Here is a 25,433-nt window from a genome sequence, read left to right as displayed (position 1 = left end):
ATCCTCAGCCCTCAAACACCTACAGCCTCAGGGAGGATCGGTAATATCGATGGAGATGGTGGGAAGAAAAGTCAGACAGAAAGAGAGGGACATATAAAGATAGAGCATTAGGAGAAAGTATAGGATCTCGGTTTGAGGTCTTTCAAGTGTGAGCATTACAAATGCATAAACACTAAAAAGCAGGCAGATGCATCAACATACGCACAGTTGTGCAAGCCGGATGGATATAGTCTGATATGTTTGAGAAATCTTATTTAATGAGATGGGTCCAGTGAATTCAACATTCATTCCCAGGACTCAAACTGCGTGAGGAAGGTTTGCTCACACTAGACCAAAACAGTGAAAATGTTCATGAATTATTCCGTGGTTTAACCCACTTACGCTCCTGCTCTTTCACTGTGTTTGACCTTAAGGGAACCTAAGAAAGACATTCAAGCTATAAAACTGAAACATTGACATTATAGTCCGATAAAGAGCTCATGACAGGATTGAATCATCAAGAAAGTCTTACTTTGAAGTAAAAGTCAATGAAACATGAGGCGGCAACCCCAGAAGTCTATTAAATATCTTCTATAAAAACAAAACAAAACCCTCACAGCTCAAACAAAACAAAAACTTCATAAAAAATACAAACCTAACATTATGCAACATGTAAAACACTGTAACATTCAATGCACAATAAAACAATTTAATTCTCCTTCCACTGAATAATTTAACCATCTCGCTACAAATGAGTGTTCAGTTAAGTTGAAAGTAAATAGCATACTTACAGGCTCTTTTCTCAGAGCTGCGCAGGAGACTACAGTGAGCAAAAGTTTCCGAGCGTTTTTTCTCCGTGTCTGTCTCTACCCCTCCATGTGAGGGTTCAATTGTGTTGTGGTGCTGAAGGACAGCTCCAAATCACACACAGCTGCTCTCCCTGCACGAATGTGTGCTTGAGCGTGTGTATGTGCGTGTAACTTGCCTTAGTTGGACGCTTCCACGCAAAGCCTCTCTGAGCACCTACAGCACAGCAACATAACAGATGCTAATGGACTAAACAGTGCTTGAATTTCTCACTCACCCCTCCCTACCCTCTCTCTCTCGCTCTCTCTTTCTCTTTCTGTTGAAGTCACAGCCCTAACCCATGTTGGCTTGTTTAGCACAAAACCGCGCCTTCAGTTCACCAAGCAAAACAAAGGAAGTAAATATGAAGAGAAAGTGAACTAACAACAGGAGAAACAGAAGAGCACTGAGGCGTGTGATGATATTTGTGAGAAACGGAGGTTTGGTGAAAGCATGCAGGTTCTACTGGGGTACAGCAAATTTAGACCAAAAGACCAACTACTGTACCAAGAGCAATGCAAATTAGTACTGTAAAGTACTGTAAAACATTAAATTATCTTCAATAAATAATCTCTCTGTCATGTTTTCTCTCTGAATTCACATTTTCCCTTGGCAGATAAACATAAGACAATGAGACATAATGGATGCGTGGAAGTCTCTGGTGATGAACAAAAGTCTATAATTAGAAAGCCAAAATGCAAAGTCATTCATAACGAAGACTGAAGAACGTTCATAGCTTCTGTCCACACTGACGAAACAACAGGAAACTAAATGCTAGTACACTAAGGATTGCATTGGTTTTGAATTAATAGTTTAATGAGAGTAATGATGCATGTGCTGCCGTAGAACAGTGAAAGGCTTTCATGTTATCAGGAATTCAGAATGGTATTGTCATCAATTCTGTGTCAAACAAAACAATTAAGGGGCTTTCAGAAAGCTCAAAAAGGAAGGAGGCAGAGAGAGAGGAAATAATACGCTTTGAGTAACATTTCAAAAGAATGAAAGATGGATGAATAATCATTAGGAGCTTTTATATTTAGAAATGACATTAAGGCACAATGGTCGAAGCTAAATCAATGTATGATTTGAAGTATCATTTTTACAAATGGAAAAGCTCCAAAGTTTAACACTTCCTCAATAGGATAAATAGTAATAGCAATGCCAATAAGTCAATAATTATTTCATGTTATGCCTGGGAAGTGATAAACGGACAAAATTCTGTACTACATAGTGTACAGTAAAAAAACAACAACAAAAAAGCTAAAATCAATCTTTTTAAGTGTTTCAAGGGAACTTGAAAATGTGGTGAAAGGGTAAGAAAAGGGATATTCATTAAGAGAACTGCTAAAGATTACATTTAACAGTGTTATTTAATTATTAGTGTTTGTTAGATTAACTTAAAGTGGGCTTTAGATGAGACCAAAGGTAATATAATTGTAAAAAACCTATATCTGCCAATAACTGAAAGGGTACACTGTGCATCCTCAAAGAGTATCAGCAAAATACTGGCACTAAACCTTAAAAAACACCAAAAATCTGATCACTATCTTCAATAGAGTTTTGTAGACAGAATAAGACAAATATTTACAAAGATTTTATGATTCATCGAATCTAAGTTTGACAGCCATGATCTCATGAATATGTGAATGTGAATTTCAACAAGGTGCGAGAGAGGATTTAGTCTTTATAATCTGAGTTTGTTGTCGTAGTCGTAGAGTGCGGCGCTAATATATGTGGCTAAAGCACTTTCAGTTTATACATAATATTGACTAATACTTTAGTCATCTCCTTAAGGCATTAAAGGAAGCTTAACTCATTTTTGACGAGCAGAGTATAAAAAGAATTGCTGCATAATTGCTAAGCATTACAGTTCTGGCAGATCTTGCAACAAAAGCAAGCAACCTGGTCCAAACACAGCAACTCCAGGTTCTTCCAGAATGACAATAATAATAATAATAGTAATAAATTATTGTTATACAGAGAGAGGAGAAACAAAGAGCCAATTGTTTATGTAACAATTTTGTACAATATATTATTATTAATTAATATCCTAGTAAGCACACATATGTATAGTGTACTGTTCCACATCACTGAGGTAGAGGGAGGGTTTTGGTAATACATAATCACAGAAATTAATAATGACATAGATGGCAGTTTGAACAGTAGATGGGGATATACAGTATGACAGCTGCATTATTATTTTTTTGTGTGCTATAGGGAACAAAGCAAAACTATCTGTCTAATAAATGCCCAAATATGCTTATAATAAGAAAACATGGCAACATTTAAACATTTTTGACCACACCTTCTTGCAAAAAAAAAAAATATATATATATATATATATATTTTTGCAAGAAGGTGTGGTTAAATAATATTTCAGTTATATATATATATATATATATATAAATGGAAATATCACAGTCAAACATTTTTTTTTCATTGACTGGGTGGTCCCATTAAAAGTAAAAAGTGTTTGTTTGTTTCTTAGTTTGCTGAACTAAGTGAAATAGGAAAATTTCTCCTTAATTCTGCAAATAACTGGAGGGTATGTCACTAAAGCAGGACTTGCTCAGCTGTGTGTGTGTGTGTGTGTGTGTGTGTGTGTGTGTGTGTGTGTGTGTGTGTGTGTGTGTGTGTGTGTGTGTGTGTGTGTGTCAGAGACTGATGTCTTTAAGCTCCAGCACAGATCCTCAGAGCCGTTAAATCCCTCTGATCAAAGCAGTCTGGCCCTAAGGGGTTTCATTTCCTATCCAAACGTCACCATCAGTGCACATGTCACAAAATGGAGGCTCTGGAATGACTGCGTTGCAGTTAAATCATTACACCACTACATCTGTTTAGTTAGATACCTAAAGCATCGTCTGGTTATTGCACTTAATGGAAAACACCACGCAGCACTGACATATTCACTAAGAGAAGCCCTGGAGAGTTGACAAGGTCCTCCCTCAGCAGTTCTTCAGCAGCCATTGGTCAAAGTGAGTGCTGCATCTGCGCTTTCCATCGCTTTATTATGCATGTTGTCACACACTGCATATGGAGAGCAGAGGGAGTTGGATGTAACCCCAGCTCATTTTCCCCACAGGGAGCTGCCTGAACCTTGCTCGCACCTGTGGCCATCTTGCTGGCAGAAGAGCATGTTGATGAGATGTCTGGCATGGATAAGGGATGACAACAACAGTTGGTGCATTGCTTTTTTTTTGTATGTTTTTTGGAAAGCTACACTGACTCATCAACAACTATCAAGAGATGATGACAGACTACACTATGGAAAATTTTCAACAAACATTTGGGTAAATCAAATGGATAAATCTCAAACATGTCAAAACATGCCCATGTAATATTTCAAAACAAAAACAAAAGGAGGAGAAATTATATTTTGTATAAAGAAGGTTAGACTTTTTTTTTGGTAATAAACATGTTTTTAGCCCATTTTAGCACGTTGCTAATATGCTTTAACATTAGAAAATTCTAGAAACACGTTTACAACATCTCTCTAGCATGTTTAACCAGTTGCTAGCTTGTATTAGCACACTGCGAGCATATTTAAGTCATTAGCATCTTGCTAGCATGTTTTAATAATGTTAGCACATTTGTTTTAACACTTGCTAACATGCTAGTTGCTAGCATGTTTCAGAACATTGTCATGCCAACATAATATCTGCAACGCAAAAAAACAACTTCAATCTTAAAGTGTCAGATGAATTTAAACAAAAGTACTATATATATATATATATATATATATATATATATATATATATATATATATATATATATATATATTTGTAAGTTTTATTTTTATATTTTTATATATACACACACACACACACACACACACACATATATATATATATATATATATATATATATATATATATATATATATATATATTATATAAGGAAAATATTATCACGTTAAAGGGTTATAATGTTAAAAATAATGAATATTTATATTTTTTATAAAAAAAGAAAAAGAAACAGAAAGGACACAAAATAAATGTTTGGACAAGTACTGATTAGCAGCCAGCAAGCATATGTTGTTTCTAGTGTAGTTGCTTATGAAAACAACAAGTAAAGAGCAGGTCAGGTTCTGAAGAGCTTAGATGCTAAGTGCTCTCTTCTGTTTCTCTGTGATGAAGAGAACGGATTGTGGAATGTTCTCCTAATGAAAGCCAAGCTGAAGGACAGAGCTGCTCTGTGCGGAGGAGCGTGATGGGTACAGGAAGCCAGGCTCACGAGCCACGCTAGGACAACAGCTTTCACCAAACAGAGAAGATGCTACATGAACACACACACACTCGCTAGGGGTGTGAAAGGAGCTCAGATCACACATGCACACACAGACCTGTTCAGAAGCTTAATTTAGACCCTCTCAGACTATCTCCAGCCAAAGCTCTGAGGGTCATCACTACCCCATTGGTATTTTAATAAACACTGCAGCTAGGCCTGCTGAGGTGATGGCCAGGCTGGACTCTCTACTCCTCAGGGTGAAGAAGCCGATAGAAGTCACGACCACAACACCATACAGCGAACTGTGCACATTATCTCTTACATGTACATGAAATTAGGAGTGTAAAGGTACACAGAAGTCACGGATCGGTACATACCTCGGTTTCAGGGTCACGGTTCAATACAAGTTCAGTACAACAGGAAATGTAGCATGAGCAGTTGCTTTTGAATTAGATCATTTCAAGCAAAAACAGAATTGTCTGAATTAAGATTTCTGAAATTATGCTACGCACACCTGTACAAAACAAAAACAGCAGACGGGCTGAATGAAAATGTAAATTTAATCTCTGACAGCAGGTGGTGCTTATAGAACAGCAGCGAAATAGAGTTTCCTTGGTTACCGTTAAAAAACAAAGCAGCTGCACTTATAAACACTACTTTAATATGCATTATATAGAGGTAAGAGGAAAAGAAAATGTATTCTTATAAACCCTCACATATTTGTCTTCCTTTATGTTGAGCATTGCAGTGAGCTTGATCTGCCTGGGACAGTGTTTTCTCCTCTTTACAGACTTTATAGAAATTCCACACAAATTACATTTAATGTTGTAATGTTGAAAGTATTGTAATGCAGTTTGTGTGCAATTCTGGAATAGAGATCAGTAATATTTTTTTTTTAAGAAACTGAAACTTTTATTCAGGAAGGATGCATTAAATTTATCAAATGTGACACTAAAGACATTTATAATAGTCAAATGTAGTCAAAAATGTTTTTTATTTTTTGTTATTTCAAATAAATGTTAATACATTTCCTATTTCAAATTTTAAAAATCCTGAAAAAAAAAATGTATTCCAGTATTACAGTTTCCAGAAAAAATATTGTTCAATCACAACTGTCATAATAAGAAATGTTTTTTGAGCACCAAATCAGCATATTAGAATGATTTCTGAAGGATCGTGTGACACTGAAGATTAGAGAAGTGGCTGCTAAAATATATATTAAAATAAAAAGCTGTAAAATGTAAGAATATTTTACAATATTACTGTTTAAACTGTATTTTTGTGAAATAAATAAATAAATAAAATCTTATTAACCCCAAACTTTTGAACAGAAGTGTACTTGGTGCACATCATTAAAATAGTAACACTAAACTAAACAAATTTTTCACAATCCAATATATTTATGATAGATAAAATCAAGTCCCGCCCAATATTTCTTTTTCTTGTTCAATATACCGTTTCAATACCAGATCACGGAAGAAAAATGGGTTATGAATGACATTTAATGTTGACTTTAAATACACAGTATAGCTGGGTTTAAAGAACTACAATTAATTTGAGGATTCAGTGGACACCAATATTCACAAATAAGACATAAGATTACTTAATGTGAGCAGATCTCGACAGGTTATTAAGATCACTCCTTACTGGCGGTTAAACACAAATGACAGGTTTTCTATCAGATCCACAGCGTCACTTCCACTGACTGTCTTCCCATTATCACGGTCCACCATCCATGCTGCATCTAATTAAATTCTTCAGCTAAAAGCTCATCAATTTAGAGTTTGTGCCTTAAAAGAGATTCTATCCAATAAAAAAAGTTGTATGCAAATAGGAAAACCAAGGAGGGAGATGTGGGGAAACAAATCTGGAGCAGAGCATGGAAAATACTTAGTATAAAAGTATGTTTATGAGGTTTAGGCTTGAGTCAAGTGTACATTTAGTGTCAGCAGAATGAAACATGACAGACCCTTATAAAATCAGTTGAAATAAATGAAAAGATTGAAGCTGTCATGTTACAAAGGAAAGGCCCAGTAACCCAGTTCTGAATGGAATCAAACTATGTGATAAGCATAAGAATGTTATTTATTGTTAACACTGAAACATACTGGTAAGTCTGAAACTAATGTCTGAAATATTGTAAGAGGAACTTCCTACCCACCTTCAGGTCTGTACTGAGCCACGATGGTGACAGTCTGTCCAGCATTCTTCAGTGCTGCAGCTGCCTGTTCGTGTGTTGCACTTCGGAGGTCCACCCCATTTACCTACAGCACACATACAATATTAATGACAGGTATTATAAATAAGCACTGATGCAAAATGCAGTCAGTGGGGTCCAACAGTGTGAGAATGCATGGAAAATACAGAATGTAAAATCTACTATAAAAATGGAAAAAACATTAAACTTTGCTGATTGAATGCTGCTGTAATTAAAAAGAAAAATATAAAAAGGCATTCTGAAATTTACTGAAATTTCAAATCAATGATTATCTGAAATGGTTATGCTGATAATGCCAAAGCATTAAGTAAGATTGAAAAATGATTTACAATGAACAATTGTTGATGACTGAACAACTTTTTTCACTGAAAAAAGAACAACTGTTAACAGTGCAATACTCTTACAGAGATGATACGGTCTCCTTTCCTTAATTCTCCACACAGGTCTGCAGGTCCTCCTGCTAATATGAATGAGATGAAGATTCCCTCTCCGTCCTCTCCTCCTACAATGTTGAAGCCTAGTCCTGTGGTGCCCCGATGCAGGACTATTTTCCTAGGCTCCCTAAAAACCAAGACCAGCATTTATTAGTTGATTTGAGTGAACAGGCCAGGAAACCATGCTTTTTATTAGTTGATTTGAGTGAACAGGCCAGGAAAGCATGCTTACAAAATATATATAGTATCGATAAAAGGAAACTATTCAAAACTGCTTTCGGTTATTTAAGTTTTTGCTGTTTTTTTTTTTTTGTTTGTTTGTTTGTTTGTTTTTTCGTATCGATAAAATGTAACTGTATAACTTATACTTCATCAAGTTACAATGAGGGGAAAAAACTGCAAAAAAAAAAAAAAACATGCAAAAAAGATAAAGTAAAAAAAAAAAAAAACTTAAACTTATAAGAGAATTAGAAATGTTCCCTTAGCTATTAACTAAAATATGTTTAACTTGAATTAAAACTACTAACACTAAAAGTCAAATAAAAATAAATCTAAACAGAAATATTACTTATTTATTTTTATAACTGGATTCAAATTTCAATTAATAATTAAACCAATATGTCCTTTATGTCTAAAAATCTAATAAAATACAATAAAAAATACATTTGACTGCATCTCCCTCTAGTAAACAAAATATGAACTACACAAGAGAGGTAATAACTGAATTCAAAATTCCATTAAAGTAAACCAATATGTGTGTGTATTGCTATGACAGCAACATCCCCTTACATTATTCTTTCCCATCTCAGAAAGAAAGAAAGAAAATAATAATAATAATAATTATTATTATTATTATACTAATAATAATAATTTAAAAACCAAATACATCTGACAGCATCTCCCTCTAGTGAACAAAATATGTACTACAGAGAGGTCCATGCTCTTAGGTAACAATTTGTAAAGCTGCATCACATTTTTCATGTGTGAGCACATCTAGAGGTCTGTAGATGGCAGCAGAGCCTCAAGTTACTGGCTCTGTAACATTTCAGTGTTTTCAAAACAAACCCTCACTCAACATGGCTACTGGGTGCACCATTCAACCCTAAACACACTTCAAGAACAAAGGTCTCGCAAAGCATCATGACATAATAACATTTACATATATTTCAGTTATGAAACAGTGTTTTTTTTTATTATTTTTTTTTATACCCATCCTGTAGAATTAAGTCTTAATTCAAAGCTTATCAGATTTGCCAAAATTGACTTTAAAGATTGGTTGGTCATTTCATGACGCTAGCTAATGACGCAAGAGGCTGTTTGTTTTTAACATCAATTTGACGTATTTGGTGAATTCTTCTGATAGGAAACAAATCCTCCCGATTAAAGAGGATTAAATATGGTAAAGCACATTCGCACATTGTTACAAGTCCACATTTCTCTACCAGACAAAATATGGCGCGTCCGGCCAATATAATCTGCAGGCCAGCTCTCGTAATATCACTCGCTTCTGACAGAAAGCTCTTACAAAATAAGTAAACAAATCAGGTGAGCAAGAAGATGAACAGTCAACACTGATGCTATATCTTAAATGAGCCAATATCTTCAACAGCTCTCCGGAGGACAGTTAAAACTGTCCAACAAATGCTGTGAGCGAGCTGCCATATGTACCCAATAAATGTCTCCTTGTAAATACCCTAAATCAGAGGTTCTCCACCAGGGCACAACAGCAATAATATGGGTAATATGTTTATTTATTTATTTTAACCAGGGTTCTCACCATCTGAATATATGAGGTAGCCTAATTTAAAACTTTGATTTAAAGACCTGTAAATTAATATAATAATTTAAGAGAATAATAAAATAATTTAAGAGAAATGTATACAGTACTTCAAACATGGATATGATGACATAATTATGTTTCAGCTGGTAAAAACCTATTATTTATTCTGAACTTAAGGAATTTGCTATTATAGTAACATGAATTATATATATATATATAATATATATATATATATATATTATATATATATATTTTTTAATAATTATATATATATATATATATATATATATTTTTTTTTTATATATAATTCTGTATTTTTAATAGTATTGCATTAACCCAATCTTTTGACAAATCATGTAAAGCAACACACACACACACATATATTGAGTAATGAGTAGTTGTGCATGAGTGTTTTATAAAGTCTTTTTTGTAGTATGAAAGCTAGAACCATTATGCAGATATAAAGTATGTACTAAAAATTCCATTAACCTTGGGCAGCTTATCTTGTGTGTAGAGAAATGCTATTCTCTTTGAACCTCATATCTATGTCTTCACACCAAACTACATGTAATGAAACTTACATAGCATTATCTTCCAAATTTCAGCAGAGTGATACAGAGAAAAGACGTGTCAGAAAACGAAAAAAAAAAAAAAAAAAAAAAAAAACAGCTGTCAAACATGTGATGAGAGTGGCAGAAATCAGAGTAATTAAGGTCAAATGATATGACTGTTAAGAAGCAGTTTAAAACCAAGTCATGATCTGTATCAACTTTCATTTGAAATAAATGATCATTTCACTTAGCAAGGTCAAGGAATCATAATGCATCATAGGAATTGCACAGACAACCTCTGAACCAAAAGCCATAATCACATGTAAAAGTATGGCAAGTGGTCATAATCATGAAGTCAAAGAAAATTGGGGAGGGCAAAGACTCACCTTGTGATCTCTTCATCTCCCAGCATGCCTTTTGAGATAGGAGAGTACCGAGATGGTGTAGCGGGGGTTATTGGCTGACTCAGATAGCTTTGGGTGCTGATATGGTTCTCCATGTGCTGGGAATAGGCTACAACCAAAACACAAAATATATGATGTTATTGGCGTAATGATGAAAACTCATTTGACAATGTTCACAAAGATCAGCATCGAGAATCTGCACCACTCATGTAATAATGTTAAAAATAACATGTATAGACAAGCAGAAGTGACGTGACATACAGCCAAGTATGGTGACCCATACTCGGAATTCGTGCTCTGCATTTAACCCATCCAAAGTGCACACACACAGCAGTGAACACATACACACCGTGAACACACACCCGGAGCAGTGGGCAGCCATTTATGCTGCGGCACCCGGGGAGCAGTTAGGGGTTTGGTGCCTTGCTCAAGGGCACCTCAGTCGTGGTATTGAGGGTGGGTTAGGGGTTTGGTGCCTTGCTCAAGGGCTTTAGTTATGGTATTGAGGTTGGTGGAGGGCGGTGGTCATTTATTTTAGGGTCTCTTAACTATAGCATGCATATTACTAGAATATTAGCCATTTATTAGTACTAGCTAAAATTAAGCACATATTAATGCCTTATTCTACATGACCTTATTCTACATCCCTAATCCTACCCAACACCTAAACTTAACAACTACCTTACTAACTATTAATAAGCAGCAAATTAGGAATTTATTAATGGAAAAGTCGTACTTAATAGTGAATAAGTGTTTCCTATTCTGAAGTGTTACCAATCTTTGTTAATGTAAGTTAATGAAAATACAGTTGTTCACTCTTAGTTCATGTTAATTCACAGTGCATTAACTAATGTTAATATGTACAACTTTTGGATTTAATAATGCATTAGTAAATGTTGGAATTAACATTAAGATTAATAAATGCTGTAGAGGTTTGTTAATGCTTTACATAAACTAAAGTAGTCAGCTAATGTTGACTAAAAAACCTTATTGTAAAGTGTTACTGATCTTTTAATGTTTTTTAATGTTTTTGAAAGAAGTCTTTTATGCTGACCAAGGCTGCATTTATTTGACCAACAATTACATTTACATCCATGCATTTATCCAAAGCGACTAACAAAACTGCAGGAACAAAACTATTCAAAGACAAAGCAATTTGTCAAAGTACTATTAGTAAGTACTATCAATTGTACAAACCTTGCTAAATACAAGTATTAAGTTTTTCTTTGTCATCAAGCTCCAAAAGGACCAAGAGAACCAAGAGTATTAAACAGATCCCTTGTTAAAAAAATATTGGTAACACTTTTCAATTTTAATGTGTCCTTGTCACACTTTACATGCATTTACTATAGTAATAAAATAAATTATGTAGTAAATTATGCATAGTTAAAACTAAACCAAAACTAAACCAAAACTAAATCAAACTTCTAGTAAATACGTGTTGTTAATTAGTTTCACATAGTAATTACTTGTGGAATTATACTGTTAGAAGGAATCATTAAAATAAAGTGCTACCAAACTAAAAATATAGTATATGAGTATACAAGTATATAAGTATTGCTGTAGCTTAAACACCAGAGAACAGATAGCAAGGTCATAAGTTTGATTTCCAAGGAATGCATGAACTGGTAAAATGCATATCCTTAATGCAATTATATTGGAAAGAAGCATCTGCCAAGTGCATGAATGTACCAACATTTGGGTATGTAAACAGTGGCAGAATTTTTATTTTGTGTGAACAAAATCCTTTTAAGGGTCTTTAATTGATGTCACCACTATGAAAGATGTATCCTTAAAGTGTAATAAAGTCAAGGGTACGCACTGGGCAATTACTAACTGCAGACATCAACAACCCATTTATTTAATTCTCATCAAACAGTCCTTCACGTGTCAAATCCCTACGCAGTGCCTGACTGGCTGACAGATATAATGAAATGGGATCACTAATGAAATTGTTCTGTTTACGCCAAGAAAAATCACATCGCGCACACACACGACCAAGACAGTGTTGTCTACATCTGTGGATATCCTTACAAGGCTTTAAAACTCTCTCTGCAACACTTGCACGCACACATTCACTCATTTCTACATATACTGATGCTGGATTTGCTGGATGGGGGAGCTGGCCACGTGATGCACTTCATGATTAAATGTGCTTTTGTCCTTCATGCCTTTAAGCCCTAATGACAGCTTCCTTTCTCAGAATCTAATGCTGGGGGATCTGGCCTGCCACTGGAACATCACCAAGGTGCTACATTATCGACTGTCATCACTCAGCACTTTGCAGAGTCAATTTTAGTGGCCGTCCTCACGAGTTGCTGCCCTCATCAATAGAAAGTGCTGTGTATAGCAGCTTTGAGGTGAGATTATACACTGTTGAAGCCATAAGTGTGCACGGGACTTCAGAACTTCCTTTAAGACAAATCTGTTCATTCTCTGACCATATTGATAATGCCTGCATGCTGTTATTTTCTATGTAAGTAAAATACTTTTTCTAAAAAAAAAAAAAAAAAAAAAAAAGGAATACAGTATGTTTCAAGATAAGCTTACTTACAGCTGGTGACATCGGGAGGAACGTAACTATCATTCATAAAGACACTGGTGGGTTTCGCCACTTTTAAATAGACGACATCAGGGGTGTTTTTCAAGGCAGTCACGGCATCTTCATGAGTGACCTCTTCAAGGCAAACAGCATTCACCTATAACCGAACACATGATTAGATGAAACCTTCAGATGAAACTCACAAAATAAAAGTTTGAGACTTAAAAAAAGCATTTTATACTCAGCTAGGCTGCATTTATTTTATTAAAAATACAGTAAAATCAGTAATATTGTGAAATATTATAATTTAAAATAACTGTTTTAATATAATGTCAAATGTATTTATTCCTAATTTATTCTTGTAATGGGCAAAGCAGAATGTTTAGCAGCCATTACTCCAGACTTCAGTGTCACATGATTCTTTAGAAATCATTCTAATTTGCTAATTTGGTTATAATAGCACTGTTGAAAAAAGTTGTGTTGATTACTATTTTTGCGGAAACCATATTACAATTTATAATATTACAATAACTGTTTTATTATAATTTAGAGACTGAATTTACATTTTATTGGCACTTTTGATCCATTTAATTAAAAAAAATTAAATTTAGAAAAGTTATAACAAAACATGAAGGTATTAATATTTAATCTAGCCAGGGTACAATAAGCTTCAAATGACAGAAAAGGACTAATCAAAGGTCAGTAACAATGATTAGCATGAATTTCCTTTTTTGGGTGACTTCTTTCTTTAAAAATGAACTAATGTATAATTACATTCTGCCAGATGCAAATGTTTCTCTACAGGTTGAAAGCGACAGCTTATTTGCAAAAATGGTTTATTGTAGAGGATATATTTAGCATTAAAAGTCAGCAGCAGGAGCTCTAAATGAATAGCTATCACATCTCGTTAAACAAAGTGCTCTTAAAAAAATTGGATTTTCTCCTTGCATCAATGTAAAATGTTGTCTCTAATGTTATTTAGTAAATACAGGTAATAGAAAAGTTAACTTTTTACTTACAGCTAGAAGTTTATCTCCAATCTGTAGCCGTCCATCTTTGTGGGCCGCTCCTCCCTCAATGATTTTGGTGATATAAATACTGTTGTCCCCAGGAATGTGTTGGTTTTCAACTCCTCCGGCTATACTGAAACCTAAACCTGTCAACAGAGGTCAGACTAAACCATTTGCTAAACCATTTCTTAACATGAATTATAGTGATTGAACATCAAGGCATAGCATGCTTTTATTTTGTAATCTTTAGATGAGAGACGGCTTTACCTTTAGGACCTTTCACCAGCTTTACATCCATTATTTTTTCTGTGACAGCTTTTCTTCTTCTGACGTACAGTCTGACAATGCAGCCTGCCTCTTTTAGTGCCTCCACAGCGTTGCTGTGAGTTACGTCTCTCACATCTACATCATTTACCCGCAGTATACAGTCATTAACTCTGTACAGAGAGAAAGAGGGAGAACAATGACTAAACAGTCCAAAAAAAGACAAAAATCACAATGATAGCGAAGTGCTCTTCGAAGTACAACCAATCAAAACACTAAATTAGTGTATAAACAAATGATCTATCATTGTAATCCTGTTTTACACCTCAGACACAAGCTGAATGTAAGCGAAGCAGCAGCACAACTGCAACACAAGAGTTGAGAGACAGTAACGTCAAGTGACAGTAATGTTACAAAAGAGTAATGTTAATAATATTTCACAACATTACTGTTTTATTGTATTTTTTAACAAATAAATGCAGCCTTGGTGAGCATATTTTTTTCCAAACACAGTTTGAGATGTGCACTATTATTTTGTTTCTTTATAAATGCCCATATTGCATTAACAGGCAAAACCATTTCGAATTTCCATACAAGAGCAGAAATATAAGTGCAAAAGTTTTCTTCTTTCAATGAAAAAAGTGAGTGTGAGAGACTGACGGTTCCTGAGCATGAACAAGGCATTCCTCGAGGGAAAGCGCTCCTGTATGCTAGCGTCCTGTGACTGTGAAGATTCTGTTGATACATTTACAGTGCATTTTCAACATGTTTTCTGCTGAATTCAGCGCTCTACATGTGGCAAAAATAGGTTCAGCAGGGTGAATTGTGCCTGTTAGGTTTGTGTTGATTAGTTTAAGGAGATAGGTTTAGCAGCAAATACTATTATGAAATTTAATTTTTGCAATTCAGTTTTGCTTATTTGTGTTTGTGATTTATTGTTTTATGTTCATTTTTAAACTGTTGTATTAGGTTCTGTGATGAATATAATACTGGGATGATCTTGGTGATAAAGATGCTTGGGTCCTCGCCGATGTGGGGGTTATCGGTACCGCCTGCAATACTGAAACCCAGGCCCGAGTTCCCCTGGAGGGAAAAAAAAACACATGTAAGAACAAAAAAGAGAAAATGTCGACCAAAGACCTTTTTTGTCATTGTCAGAGCAATCTTACCCGTTCAAGTGTAATTTCTTCATATTCATAATCAGCTTCTGTTCCATTCACCTGAAAGTTTAACAAACAAATTTTTGTAAATATGCAATTTCAGAATACACTGACATAAATGAATGCCCTCCTCTATTAGTGTCACCCAAAATGTTTCGTTTTTTTTTTCATCAGAAGCAACTGTTCAGGAACCAGAATCAAAGAGAGAAAATTCCTGCTAGATTCACACTGCTAGTAATATATTATTGAAATGCACAAATGTACTAACATACTATAGACAGACTAATATAGACAGGCATTACACTGAAAAAAAGAGAGAATATTATTGATAGATTTTACACTGAAAAAAAATTGTATCCAACTAAAAAAAAAAAATTCGCTTAGAGTTTTGATTTTGTTTTTATTTTGGTTATATTTAACTTTAAATTAAATTTGTATTTTGTATAATTATAAAAGTTTTGATTTTGGTCATCTGAAACTTAAAATTCACTTTCAACCAAATATGTATTTTGTATAATTATAACTTTTACATATTTTTAAATTAAATATCCAGATAAATACAAACATAAATTGTACATATTAAGTACACACAAAAAAGTGATCCCATTAAGTAGTCTCAAAATGATTTTATGTGGTTATCCAACAGGATTCATTCAATTTCATAGATTGTTTTGTTATATAGCTGAATTATAGATCTGTACTAGCTAACAAGTTACCTAGAAATAGCACATAGGGCATGTTAAATAATACATACAGTACATAAAATGCTAAATACTAAGTGTTATAAGCTCTTTGAGCAAAACAGTAATAGTATACCAGTCCACAGTCTCCACAATAGTAACCCAGTGTAATTTAAACAGTTCTAATAATTCCAACATAACTGAACATTAAATGCTATTTAAAACTATCAAGTCTCTAGCTTTTCTCATCTTGGTCAAAAACACATAAAATAACACTTAATTTCATAGTTATCCTCGTTAAGTCCCAAGCAAAGCATGCTGGGAACATTTCTCAAACTGAACTTCGATGACATCACTGGTCATAAGGTTTTCACAGAACACAAAATTGTCATTTGATTTGAAGCAAATAGTTTAAATGACACCAAAAAAACTTAGTTTTACTTCCAGTTAACTAAATAGTTTACCTCAATGACAAGACAGATAAACACATTTATTAAGTTGGATCAAGTATAAAATGTCCTTCAGAGTAACAACAAGGCATATGCACTTTTTCAGTGAATAAACTCACATTATACCAGAGCAAATAACAATCAACAGCAATAAGAGATATACAGATTAGAATGAACAGTCCCTGTTTGTTAAGAGTAGCAGGAGCATTCATTTAATAATGTGTCTCACTGTTATGTTTTCAACAACCAAGAAGTATTACTCTCCGTTCATTAACTAGTACTAAAAGCTCTATTTAATACATTTATCTAAATCCACTCGGCAGAATTCCTCAGATTTTCTGCAAAAAACAACAACACAGATTTCATCATCAAATTCCATCTGGGACTGATTATGGGCAAAAATAATCTTGCATAATAAAAAGCTGTGCTAAAAAAAGTGCTCTAATTAAGTAAGAATGAACTGTTTGGAAAAGTCTCAGTGTTTTCTCTTTCCACTCCTTACATTTTACCTCTACTAATTCTACAAAATTTAGGCAGCATTACATCTCTTGCCAGTTACTGTGTATTTCAGAAAAAAAAAAAAAACACAGCAACCAAAACTGTGAAGAACACCAGCTCTAGCTGTCGACTAAACATGCAATGCAGTCCATTCTGGGTTCAACACAAGCTGTACCCAACAGCATTTGCTGCATAATGTTGGTTACCACAGTAAATAATTCAGACTTGTCCCTCAATAAATGTCAATTACAATAAAAGTACACCAGGCTTTTAAAAGTAACCGTAACTTAAACATTATACATGTTGGTGATACTAAAGTGATGAAATTGCTTACTGGCCTCATGTGCGTAAAACTATATCCAATCTTTCAACTTCAAAGTCACGACCATGTAAAAACCTTGGTAACTTTCACATGATACAGGCAAGGATACCAGAAAAGAGTGTTTACATGGAGCAAACAACACTCTGAGCATTCATTTAAATGAGGCTGGATAGCTGTCCTATAATCAGAGTTTTATATGAAACTGTTAGAAACTGGACTAAATGCATGACATCAAAACGAATGAAAACAGGGCTGCACGATGAGACCAAAACTCAGCATCAACGCATCAGCTTTTAGATGTTGGTGTGGTTCTGGAGGCTCTGCTTTAAGCTTCTAAATGACATTTGAAAACCTTAAATACTAAACGTCATAAACCTTTTGCTCTCTCTTTCTGTAACTGCTGCTGAAAACATCTGTCTGTGATATTAATGGTGTTGAGGTGGGTTTAAAGGAGGGTGAGAAATGTATGTCAGTACTGACACTGCCCAATACAGCATTATACTCTAATCATGCCACCAGCTCTCAGCGTCATACTACAACAACATTCATGCTATTCCTTTAATGCTTTTGTATCAAAGAATATAAAATATCCAAAAAGGACTTTTCATTCTGGCATAACCACGTATATTGACCAGATCGTCACAATTCTGAAATTAATTCTATTGACAATTACCTTTTCTCTTGTTTTATGGGAGGCATTTACAGGCTTTCAGCACTGCTAAACTGTATGCTGCTTCTTTCATACTGGGTATAGGGCCACAAACAACCAGCCACAGGGATCAGAGCCAATACAGGCATTTACACGATCAATATCAGACTACTACTACAGTCTATGGATGCAAGATAATGAACAATCAAAACAGGAATAGACATGCATGCACAAGGATTATTCAACATCAACATTGCCCTTTATACTGTACATTTATTAAATGAAAATTTCTCAAAACCATTGGTTAATAAAAGAAAATAGACTATTTCAATTTGGATCACTATAAATCCACCTCAATATCAAAAATACACTGTGGGTAATACAATGTAGAAATATCCTGTAATTTTCAACAAAACATACTTTGTTTAAACAGAACTAATTTATCAAAATTGTAACAATGGCCCTTCAAATTCCTCTTCTCAACTTCTTTTAACCTCAGTTATGGTAATTTCTACAGCCAGCTGGTGAGTGCCAGCTCTATGCATGTAATATTACTGGGTGAAACTCCTCAATATCTTTGGGTCTTAACCACTAACCTGCAACCCTTTTATTGCATTGATTATGATTATAAAAATGATATTTTAATGGCAGGTTTACTTTTTTCACACTGCACATCAAAATCACAAACCAGCGACCTTAGAAACATGCAGTGTTAAGTCACATGGCATTTCATTCTCCAGCACTGATAATGTAGAGTATATAACGAGGTCATTCAAGAGTTCTTCATGGTCATTTCTTTATAGACCATAGTTCTATCTCATTCAGATAACTCTAGTCAGTTTGATGAAGGATGACAGAAGTCAGCTCAGCATGTAGGATTATCAGACGCTACTGAGATTGAGAGGAGAATGGGATTGTAGAAGTGTCATGGGACCCTGATAAATGTCATTCAAAGTTAAATCCCCAAGCTAGAACAAGGAAACTCGAAAAGGTCTAAAATCCCATGTACTGTAGGGGAACTTCAAATACAAAGAAATCTAAAATGATCTTCTAAATGCTGCAAAAAATTCATTTCATTGTGAATAAAACAAGGAGATGTATATATATATATATATATATATCTGTAAATATTTTCTAACCAATTGGTAGACTATAGTGTGGTATCTGACTGAAAGTGAAAAAACACTAAGAATGTTTCCCAGCTCTAATTTGCTCATTTTCTGACCCATGATCAAATTAAATCCCACCCTAAGTGCCATTAAGCAGGACATCTTGTTATTGTGCATTTTTGAACATCATACTGAAGAGAGAGCAGCTAAAAGCATCCTCACAATAGTACATACACTACCATTCAAAGGTTTGTGATCAGTAAGATTTTTTTAATATATAAAATAAGAAATTGATACTTTTATTCAGCAAAAATGCATTAAATTGGTTGAAAGTGACAGTAAACTATATTGTTGCAAATATAACATTGTTACAAAAGATTTCCATTTCAAATAAATGCATATTAAAATGATTTCTGAAGGATCACGTGACAATAAAAGCTGAAATAATGGCTGTTGAAAATTCAGCTTTGCCTTCGCAGAAATAAATTACAATTTAAAATATATTAAAATATATTAAAATTGTTTTTTTTTTTCTTAAAATTCAAATTGTTAATTTTTTTAATGTATATTTCTGTTTTTACTGTATTTTTGATCAAATAAACCCAGCCTTGGTTAGCATATGAAATTACTTTCAAAATCAAAAAATATTTTTACAGATGCCAAACTTTTGAATGGTTGCATATTACAAAATACAACCCAACTAACTAGTTATGGTCAATTATTTTTATTTTATTTTTAAGCATACATTATATATAACTGAACAACATTCTGCAGTAATCTACCTCTTCACAAAGTGCAGTACATGAAGAAATACATCACTTACATATGGACTTACATAGGGTGAGGTGTCAAGGCTTTCTGTGTTCACCACCACTGGTGCTGGGCTTGCCTGCAAAACAAACATTCAGTTAATACTTTAGCTGAAACGAATCATGACCCATAATCGTGCACCTTGCTTCTTGTCCCTAACCTAGTGAGAATGAAATGACAAAATAAACAGTTAACTATTAAAAAAAATAATAAAGCATCACTTACTCTTGGCATGCTGATACAGTATTACTTTGGCATTTGTAAGAGATTTACAGCACAGACTGTGTCCATACACAACATAACATTCTGCAGAATATGCAATATAGTGGCATAACAAACCAGCACAGACCTAATCCTTCTGCAAACATGTATCACACGCTTCACTTGCACAATTGCTTCTGAGGTACAAGTGCACATCAACGATATAACGTGGAATTTCTCTGTAATCTCTGTAAGTCAAGAGGACCATCGCTGAGGTGGGTGGAGTGAAAACATGAGATAAAAAAAAAACCTGTGACGTGGGTGCAGGGATGGCAGTGGTCTCGGCTGGGACGGGTGATATAGGGATCACAGGGATTATGGGAGCAGAGGGAGCAATGACATCAGCCTGCTAAACAATGACAGTGGAGGTCAAAGGTCAGAGCAGATGACACACAGCAGTAATGATTTTTCACAAAAGTTCCTAATTTAATCAGATATTGAACAGAATTAGGATCAGAGAGGGAGGGAATAACAAAAGATGAGGTAATGAAAACACAATAACAAAATAATCATATGACTGTATTGGTCCAAAAACTTAAGACTAGACTCTGTAATTCCTTTTATTAGCAAAGGACTCTACAAACATTCAATGAAAACGATTATGTAAAGGGTGAAAAAAAGAAATGAAAGAAAAGTTAATGATGAAAAGACCTTATAAATAAGTTTTAAAAAAATAGTTAAATTAAAAATGATTATTCTGTCATTATTTACTCACTCTAATATTACTCCAATCCCGCATGTTTTTTTTTTCTGTCTCAGTGAAACACAAAAGCACAATTTTGAAGGATGGTGACTAATGATTAACCTTCTTTCATTCTCCAAAAAAAACAAAAAAAAAAAACAAAGCATGCCACTATGAACTGTTGTTCAAAATAACTTAAAAAAAACCTTCATAATTCCCCTTTTATGGTCCACAAGCAAAAAATAACAGCATACGGGGTTTGGAATGACATGATGGTAAGTAAATAATGATTTTTTTTTTAAATAATGAATTTTGGGGTGAAACACTCAAAATAAAATGTATTGTATTTTGGTAGTTTTAGAAATAGAGTGTTAAAAAGTGTAAATTGTGACATAGAATCTCCATCAAGGTAAATGTCAGGATGTGTGCTCACTTGAAGGACAAACCTTTCTTTAGACTTAAGTAAAAAAATGGGCACAGCGTTTTAAGATTAAACAGAGCTAAAAATAAAACTCAAGTCCAGCAATCGACATCCTGTTGTGCACAGCTGTGAACGATTAGCTTTTCTTTTAGCTGTCACGATGTCAATCAGTGCTCTGTAAGGTTTAGTGAGTTTGTCATTTTCTTTTCTGCAGGTTGAAAATGTCTGCCAGTAAGACTTCGGACTACACTGCACCTGAACAAAATAGTCTGCATTATAACAACAGCTGAGCAAAACTCAATTTCTCTGTGGCTAATTTTAGAAAATAAAAGATAAGGGACACAATAATATGCTAAAGTTAATAATATCTCACAATTCCTTTCACAAAAGAATGATGCAAAACACAGAACAGTTCACAACAGTGACACTTTTCTACAGTTTTGATTCCAGATGAGCCCCACACATGACAAAATACATATAGTGGTGACAAATTAAGACTTATTCATTTGTTCCCTCGCTTTTGTTAAATTTTGGCCATGCTGTACTTATTCTTTCCCTCCTTTTAGGCCACAATTTAACTAAAGCTAATATTAATTATTACACAATAGTAACAGTAATATTAATTAAATAAAAATAAACCAAAATTCTTAATTCTAGACCACAATATATTGTGTTTTTCACCCTGCATGTCATGTGCCGGTCTCCAGAACATAACAGAAGTATATTTCCAATTCATTTTCTTTATAGACATTTAAAAAACAATCCTCAATCAATAAATGTAAGCCTTGAACCAAACTAACCAGCTGCAAAAAGAATTACAGAAAATGCATTACAGATACTAATTAGGCAATAGTCTGTTGGTTTTATGTTGACATTAACAGCTAGCCAATGTTAGCTAGGATTACCTAGCCTCTGTTAACGTTCAAAACCTGTTATTCCCATGGTCTTAAAAACTCTGACGGATCTCAAAATTGTGGCTAATAATTTCAAAATTATGGCTAATCATTCATTCAGAAATGTTATTTGTAATTGAGTGTATCCTACATGATGTGCACTGTTGTGGGAGAGGATCTGACACAAGCACGTATCTATGAGAGTTCAGCAGGTTCCAGCTCTACAGGAGCAAAAGTGAATGTTGCCATGCTGACAGACTGGCCGTCTGTGTCAGCGTTCCCAAACAAAAGCGATCTGATCCACAGCCGCTTGTCCAAGCACCAACCACACAGCCAGAGGAGACGGATATTCAGTTACAACAGTCCAGTTCACTCAGTCAACAACAGACACATCACTGCAGCTACTAATTAGAAAGGGTTTCCGTTTCACCCTCACTCTCAGGGTTATGGTAGAGACTTGAGACTATGGAACATACTACCGAGTTACAATTGAGTGACAGCACAGAAGACATCACCAATTCAACCACATTGTTTAAAACTGACCAGTGTAAGTTACATAAGAGTCCATACACTGCGTGCTATTATGGCAGTGGTACAGTAGTCATGTCCTGTGATCTCGTAGTTAAAATTAGAATCAATCATTAGCATTGATCAGATAGACTGGTTTAGAGTTCAGCCTAAAGCTCCCACCAGAAGTTTATGTGTATTAAAGATATTAAACATGTTCACTACTTAGCAAACGTCAATAATATGACCAAAACAGATCATCTTTTGACACAGCTTCTAAAAAAACTACAGTACTTCAAAAGTTTTGTAAGTGTCGGTTATATATTTCAAATGTTTTTTAAAGAAGCCACTTATGCTCGCCACGGCTGCATTTATTTGATAAAAACAAAACAATAACAGTAATATTGTGATGATTTGGCTCAAGAAATACTTCTTATTATTAACAATGTTGAAATACAGTTCATTTTCAGTTAATACCTAGGTGATAACTACAGATTTCTCCAACATTATATCTGCAAGGCCCAGGCAACCATAACGACAACGACCAAATCTTGAGAAACAACTATATAATCATCAAAATAATATAACAAACAATTCACACGTAACATTACCTGAAATGCCAGTGTATTACCATCCCTCATCTCTTAATAATACTCAGTCCCACATACCTTCTCCAACGAAAATGTGCCCCATGAATTGGCAAGCCACAAGGCACTGGAAGAAGCTCTGACTTTAGCTGTGCTTTTGGTGGGGCTCTTTTTCACACTGTCCCTCAGGTTGGTGAACTTTCCTCTGGTCTTGGTGGAGACTGGGAGGGTGCAGGAGCTGTACTGCGGAACCCTTCGGGACTCCAGAGAAGTCTGCTGGAAGTTGAGAAGAGTGGGCTGAGAGAGGTGAGGCGCTGGCTGCTGCTGCTGCTGGTGCAGGTGATGGTGGAAATTGTGATGGAATTGCGGTTGTTGCACCAACTGTCTCGGTGTTCTGGTCAGCGTACTGCGCACGTGTCCGACTCTCTGTTGCATTCTGGGATGGTTGCAGTTGGCCACCTCTGCCAACCCAGTTTGACTGTCCACATAAGCACCACAGCAGTATTCATGGTTGTTGCAATAGGCGGTCATTTTTTTCCAAGCAGAGGGCAGACCGGCAGGTGAAATGATGGAGAATGGAGTTTGAAGAATGATGCGCTTACTCCACTGAGCAATCGGGAAGGAGAGAGGACACACCGTGGTTGTAAATCTGGTCTTTTTCCCCGGCTCCACTCTTCTGCCAACCTCTCTCACTGTCTATCTCTCTTTCTGGCTCACTCGCTCTCATCCCCCCGCACTTGCTCGCCAATTAATGAGCTCCGATGGGCACTGCACATGACAGCACACAGTCTCTTCTGCAGGCATGAATAATCAATTCTCCATTCTTGATTTCAGCATTGGTGTCCGGATGGTCTGCAAGTCGCTCTTCAGACAACGGCAGATTTGCACCCGACGTTTGAGATTCATGAGGCTTTTCATAGTCTGATTCGCTTTTCAAAGCATTAACACGGGTCACAAAGTGAGAGGTCACAGCGGATAAATGCAATCTCTCTATTAGATGCTTAGAATAACGGCGGGCAAACGGGCCGGCGTGGTGTATCAGAGCATATGATGGTCGAGCGGAGCCTTGCTTTGACCTTATTTTACAACTACTATTCACAACTAATCTCCATTTGTACCTGCACTATTAGATCTTTTACACAGTCATGTGCTATTTAAATGTGAGCAATTCAGTGCTGACAGCTGGATGGTAGTCGTTTATTTAAGCCTATGATGTTTCGATAGAACGTGCCATTAAACTTGCTGTAGGTTATATTTGGTTTATATGAAAGGGTAATCGCTTGAAATCACAGTCAAACCATACAGTATGCATATTGTTTAAATAGAGACTTCTTATTATAGAATATAAAATAAGACATTCATGCTTAATCCTACTTTCATTAGTGCAGTGATCCTACATGTTGTTTTCACATGTTGGCCAATTAAATAAGCAGACGCTTTAGGGCTTGAAGAGTGTGGGGACTACTTGCATTAGGATTAGACAGTTGTGAATGTACCGTTTCCTGTTGACTGCACCTTTTAATGTACCCTGTCCTGTTTCTTATGGGGCTGTGGGTGAGAAAGGGAAAGGAGGAGGAGGAAAAGAGGGAGAGAAAGTAAAGCTTGTGCCTGAGGCTTTTGAAAATATGCCACCAAAGAATTCCCAACACACATTTTATTTATATATATATATATATATATATATATATATATATATATATATATATATATATATATATATATATATATATATATGTTGGTTAATGATCACATGACATGAAGGTAAACAAATAAATCGCATCCAAAATAAAAGTTTTTGTTTACATACTATATGTATGTGTACTGTGTATATTTATTATGTATATATAAATACATACACATACAGTAAATATTTTGAAAATATTTACATGTATATACATTTATATATTTATATTCTTATATTTTATATTATATATAAATATATTTAATATATAAACATAACATATTTTTCTTAAATGTACACATGCATGTGTTTGCAATTATATATACATAATAAATATACACAGCATACACGCATATATTATGTAAACAAAAAACCTTTATTTTGAATGTGATTAATCGTGATTAATCATTTGACAGCACTAATATATATATATATATATATATATATATATATATATATATATATGTTT

General features: G+C 34.7%; 1 protein-coding gene across 3 annotated transcripts in view; it reads right to left on the bottom strand.

Annotated features, from left to right (window-relative positions):
• The window catches only part of LOC109084421 (disks large homolog 1-like), a 113,455-nt gene that overhangs the window by 16,768 nt on the left and 71,254 nt on the right, over positions 1-25,433 (bottom strand). Inside the window, exons 6-15 of one of the 3 annotated variants that reach the window (XM_042758308.1) lie at positions 20,444-20,542; positions 19,946-20,011; positions 15,425-15,475; positions 15,214-15,338; positions 14,259-14,428; positions 14,001-14,137; positions 12,994-13,138; positions 10,422-10,548; positions 7,675-7,831; positions 7,214-7,316 (exon numbers count right to left, since the gene is read on the bottom strand). In XM_042758308.1, the coding sequence (XP_042614242.1) occupies positions 7,214-7,316; positions 7,675-7,831; positions 10,422-10,548; positions 12,994-13,138; positions 14,001-14,137; positions 14,259-14,428; positions 15,214-15,338; positions 15,425-15,475; positions 19,946-20,011; positions 20,444-20,542 (1,180 nt within the window). Of the gene's footprint in view, positions 1-770; positions 1,057-7,213; positions 7,317-7,674; positions 7,832-10,421; positions 10,549-12,993; positions 13,139-14,000; positions 14,138-14,258; positions 14,429-15,213; positions 15,339-15,424; positions 15,476-19,945; positions 20,012-20,443; positions 20,543-25,433 lie in introns of those variants that run through there. The other 2 variants (XM_042758306.1, XM_042758307.1) reach the window with 2 other exon arrangements.

The sequence above is a fragment of the Cyprinus carpio genome, chromosome A6, assembly GCF_018340385.1.
Source record: "Cyprinus carpio isolate SPL01 chromosome A6, ASM1834038v1, whole genome shotgun sequence".
Taxonomy (NCBI): domain Eukaryota; kingdom Metazoa; phylum Chordata; class Actinopteri; order Cypriniformes; family Cyprinidae; genus Cyprinus; species Cyprinus carpio.
This window is presented reverse-complemented; position numbering and strand designations above follow the sequence as displayed.